At 36.3% G+C, this 5140-nt stretch overlaps 1 protein-coding gene across 1 annotated transcript; it reads right to left on the bottom strand.

The window, feature by feature from the left end:
* Positions 1–1752: 1752 nt before the first annotated feature.
* Positions 1753–4868, bottom strand: LOC133469577 (gamma-crystallin M2-like). Its single transcript, XM_061756810.1, has 3 exons — positions 4713–4868; positions 3448–3690; positions 1753–2270 (listed from the first exon to the last, which is right to left on the bottom strand). The coding sequence occupies exons 1-3, from the start codon at positions 4719–4721 to the stop codon at positions 1995–1997; spliced, it is 528 nt and encodes a 175-aa protein (XP_061612794.1). The 5' UTR covers positions 4722–4868; the 3' UTR covers positions 1753–1994.
* Positions 4869–5140: the final 272 nt, after the last annotated feature.

Here is a 5140-nt window from a genome sequence, read left to right on the forward strand (position 1 = left end):
AAGTTAAACACTCCATAACACAAGATAAAAAAAATTCTAAATTTTGGAGATATGTTTTTTTTTTATCATATTATAATAAATATTAACAATAATATGCAGAGCTTTTGAAAGTGTTTAGAAGTCTCTGAAGGCATTTCGTGAAACTCGAACCAACCAAAGAGCCTTTTTTTTTTTTTTTTTTCTTGCCCCTCCCCACCACACCCCAATCAAACAATATTTTGCACAATTTCTCTGCATGTTGTCGGACATTGGCAGCGTAACCTCCCACTTGATCTGACGTTGCCCCCCGGTGGCCCGGCGACGCTTTGCGCCATCGAAGCGTCTTGCGGGAATCGTCGTCCGCCCGTACGAAAAGTCAAAACGCTTGACTGGTACACCCCCCCCAAAAAAAGAAAAGAAGCCGGAAATCCTTTAATTGGACATTACTGGAGGCCAAAACTCATATTTCCTCTCACTGTTGATCTTAAGAGACCCTCAAACGCGCCCCCCGTCGGGCTCCTTTCTTTTCCTTTTCTTTTTCCTCAATCAATAATTAACGCCGCGAGTTATTTATTCATGCGAATGTCGGCCAATTACGTGGCCGGCGCCTAATTAACAATTTCAATAATTGATATTTATTTCTGAAAGAGAAATCTCGGGCTGATGTAAAATGCATGAGCAGCGGGTTTTGTTTTGGCTTGTTCTTTTTTTTTTTTTTTTTTTTTTTTCGGTTGCGAGTGAGTTTTGGCGCTCGGGGCGAATGGCGGTGGCGGCGGCGGCCTCTGTGATGAGGATCTAACATGGACGCCTTTCATGGCGCCATGTGATCCGCTAAAGACACTTCCTTGTACGTCCTCTCGTAGCCTCTAGTGCTCTTTAATAGCGACGCTACAAAAGAAAAGCGGCGGGGAGGCCGCGCTCGGCTCGCCTTGATGATAATCTGTGAGCAAACGCGGAAGGAAAAAAAAAAATACAACGGATCAGTGGATGACGGAAGCAGAAATACGTCATATTACATTGAATTCAATTCAAAACAAGTCTTTTTGTTGTTGTTGTTGTTGTTTTTTTCATATAAAAAAAAATGTGTGCATTTTTGTGATATTATTGTATTTATCTGGAAAAAAATGTAGAGATACATGTTTTTCTTCAGATAAATGTGTTGTTTTAATTTTTTTTTTTAATACAGAAAGAAGAAACAATTTTGGCGGGCTATAAAAAGTCTACAAACCCGTTCCCAAAAACCCACAAAATTTGGAGATTGATGTTTTTCATCAGAACAAATTTTGTGTTTGCTCATTTTATAGGAAAAACAAAGACATTTTTTCTAGTTTTTTTTTTTTTTTAAATACAAAAAAGAAGGAATTTGCCAATTTTTGATATTTGAAACCCACAAAACTTGGAGATATGTTTTTTTTATCAGATTAATTTTGTTTTTTTTTCATTTCATGTTAAAAAAAAAGACAATTTATATATATATATATATTTTTTTTTTTACCCCAAAATAAATGTTTTTATATATAAAAAGAAACCCACAAAATTAGGAGATACAATTTTTCATCAGACAAATTTTGTGTTTTTTTTTTTTCATTTTATACGGAAAACAAAGACACATGTAGAGTTGTTTTTTTTTTTTTATACTAAAAGAATAACATTTCTGGGGCTATAAAAAGTCTACACACCCCTGCTCCAAACCTACATCATTTGAGAAAAAACGATTTGTTTGATCTCAAATTTTGACTGTTACCTTTCCAGATTGAACCACCAAAAAGCAAGTTGACTTTTATGACGATTTTATTATTTGTGATTATTCCAGTAGGGGAGAGCAAAACCATTCTATCAGGGGGCTTTTTGTGTGTTTGGGGGCCTTACAATACATGGCAAATACAGAAAAACTGCAAATTTCACAGAGTACACGTTTGGTTACAGTGAACGGAATTGAAAACTTGAGCGCAAGAACAACGCAGGCTTGAAGGAACACGAGGAAAGAACATAAAAAAGAGAGAGAGGAAAAAAATTCAGTTGAGTTGGGTGACGCGTCTCAGCGAGCCGATGGTGGGGCTGGCGCTGCCCCACTCGCTGTGCCGGCGGTACTCGCCGGGGCTCAGGAAGTACTGGCGCCCCCTGTAGTTGGGGTGCTCGTGCAGCATCCAGTAGCCCTCCATCACGTTGACCGAGGAGATGTCACGCGTGTGGAAACGCTCGTTCAGGTCCGGGCAGTCTTCTATCAGCTCCAGATTCTGGCCGCCGAAATCGGAGCGCTCGAAGAGTTTCATCCGGTAGCTGCCGTTGTACTGCGGGTGGCGCAGAAAGAACACCTTTTCCCATCTTTTTTAGCCTTTTTTATCTTTTTTAATCTGACAATTTTGGAAGCATTTACTTCTTATATTAAAAAGAAATGCCGATTTTGTTGTTCTTTTTTGGAGATGTTTTTCCTTCTTTGTTGTGTTTTCAGAGTGACAAAATTCATCTTTTTTCCCTTGTTACAAATATTTAAAAAAAATAAGAGAGAACAAATATCTCACAAAATGTGTCAAAGGAGAAACATACCTCCACATATTTAAATTGATTTAATTTATTTTAAAAAAGATATGTTTTGGTTTTATTTAAAAAAAACAAAAAAAACATTCCCCCCCCCCAAATTAACTAAGAATATTTTTTATCATAAGAAAAAAACAAAAGATGAAAAACATTGTCCAAATTTTGCGAGGCTTTTCTTTTTATCAATTTCTTTTAAAAAGTACAGATTCAAGATATGGTAAGATTTGTTCTTTGAGAAATTTGGCGAGATCTTTTTTGTTTATTTTCTTTTTGGTAAAAAAAAAAAATTAAAGTATTTTCCTATATGGAAAATGTTTTTTTGTGGGGGGGGGAGATAGATTTATTTATTTATTTATTTTTTTACAAAAACTTAACTAAAGTTGTATTTATTTTTAACAAACAGAAAAGTAAAAAGAAATAAGACGGCAAATTGTTTTCATAAAAGAAAAACAACATTAGGAGCCGTCTTTCTGATAAAAAGAAAGTCTCGGAAAGTTTTTTTCTTTTCATATAACACCAAAGTATTTCTTTTCTTTGACACATTTTGTGAGATACCTGGATTTGTTTTGATCCAAAAAAAAGTAAGAAAAGTCAATTTTTGTTTTGTAAAAAGAAAAAAAAAAAACCACCAAATTTGGAGATACAATTTTTTCATTTGAGAGATTGAGTTTTTTTGTTTTGTTTTTTTTACATGAAAATCAAAGATGATTTTAAAAACAAAAAACTCAAAATGTGGAGCTCCGTGGTTTACCTTTAACATTTTTTGGGGATTTTTTTTCTTTACTTAAAAGGAGGAGATATGAGCTAAAAAGGGGGGAGCGGGGCGGATGAGCTAAAATGTAACTTTTCCAAATTAGCCGGAATCAAACCCAATCTGTACCGCGAAGGTGGAATTTTGTTCTTTTTTTCCTGTCGGCGACGGAGACTCACGGGCGGCACCATCCGGCAGGAGCGGATGCAGTCGTTGAAGCCGGCCCAGCGCTGGTAGTCGGGGTAGTCGCCCTTGTGCAGCATGTACTGGTAGCCGCCGTAGTTGGGCTTCTCGTAGGCCACCCAGCAGCCGTTCTCCACCCGGATGGAGTTGCAGCGGGCGAAGTAGTTCTGCATCTCGGGGCAGTCGCCGTCGCACTCGAAGTGGCGACCTTGGAAGTTGCGATCCTCAAAGAAGATAATCTCCACGCAGCAACAAGACTCGCCGTTAAAACCGGTACGGCGATGTACTTACGATACTTTGAGTCAGAATCCTTTTGTGATTTTCTTTTTATACGGAAAAACACAATTGCTGTTTTTTTTTTGTAGTTTTTTTTTTTTTTTTTTTTTACAGTAAATTGAAATACATTTGAAGTTTAATTTTAAAATATACATATAATTGTTTTTGACTCACAAATATAGAAGACACATTTTTTTGGGCACTCCAAAGTACCGCTGTACATGTTTTGCTTTGATACATTTTTTGACTTTTTGTTTGAAACCCTTTTTTTTGTTTTTGTTTGTTAAATAAGGAAAAGAGGACATTTTTAGATTTACTTTGAGAAATTTCATGATCTTTTTCAAAATTTGATTTTTTTCAATGAGTTTGGATGTACATGTTTTTTCCCTTTGACAAATTTTGTGAATTTATTAATGATTTTTTTTCCCACCTTTTTCTAAAACAAAGACAAAACACATGGAAAGACGTTTTTTTTTGACAAATATTGCTATCTTTGTTTTGAATATATTTTGTCTTTGTTTTTATCTTAGGATTTATACATGGTCTTCCTTGAGCAAATTTTGCCATTTTTGGGATTTCTGTTTTGTTATTTCTTTGACAAATCAAGTGACTTTTTAAAATATGATTTATTATAAATGTTTTTTTTTTTTGACAAATTGAGTGACTTTTCAAAATATTATTTATTTGAAATGTTTTTTTTCTTTTGACAAATTGAGTGACTTTTTAAAATGTAATTTATTTTAAATAATTTTTTTCTTTTGACAAATTGAGTGACTTTTTATATGAATTCAAAAAAACGACATAACACAAAAAACAAGCATTTGGATATATTGTTTTTCATTTGACAAATTTAGTGAAATATTTTTCTTTTTTAAGTATCTGAAATTGTGCATTTTTAAAAGGTTTTTGGGGCAAAAACAATTCATTTGGGAAGCGACGGTTACTGTAACATAACAACAACATGTGCCTTGCTTGCCTCGCTTACCTTGCTCATCGTGACAGCGTTACCGCGGCGTCCAGAAGCAACGGCAGATGGGATCGGGCCTTTTTATAGACCTCGCCGCCGCCGCCTTTCGAGAGCCACGAGGGCGCGCATACAAAGCGAAGCGTGGCAAAACGTCGCCGTGTCAGCAGGCTGCCCGGCTGGCACACGTGGCCGCTTTGTCTCGGCCAAGCGCTGCGTGAAATACCGTACCGCTGCACTTTTCCCACAAGAGAAAATGGAGCTGTCACAATAGGAGTTGCAACATGTGCCTTTATTGGGAAAGTTTGGCGACCAGGCGGCGACGTCAGGCAAACTTCCCAGCTCAATGGCACACATTCGATTTGGAAAAACACACACATGGGCAACTAAAGTTTTTAAAAAAAAAGTTTTTTTACACATTACAACGTAAGACTAAGATATGACATTCA

Source organism: Phyllopteryx taeniolatus, chromosome 19, assembly GCF_024500385.1.
Source record: "Phyllopteryx taeniolatus isolate TA_2022b chromosome 19, UOR_Ptae_1.2, whole genome shotgun sequence".
NCBI lineage: Eukaryota > Metazoa > Chordata > Actinopteri > Syngnathiformes > Syngnathidae > Phyllopteryx > Phyllopteryx taeniolatus.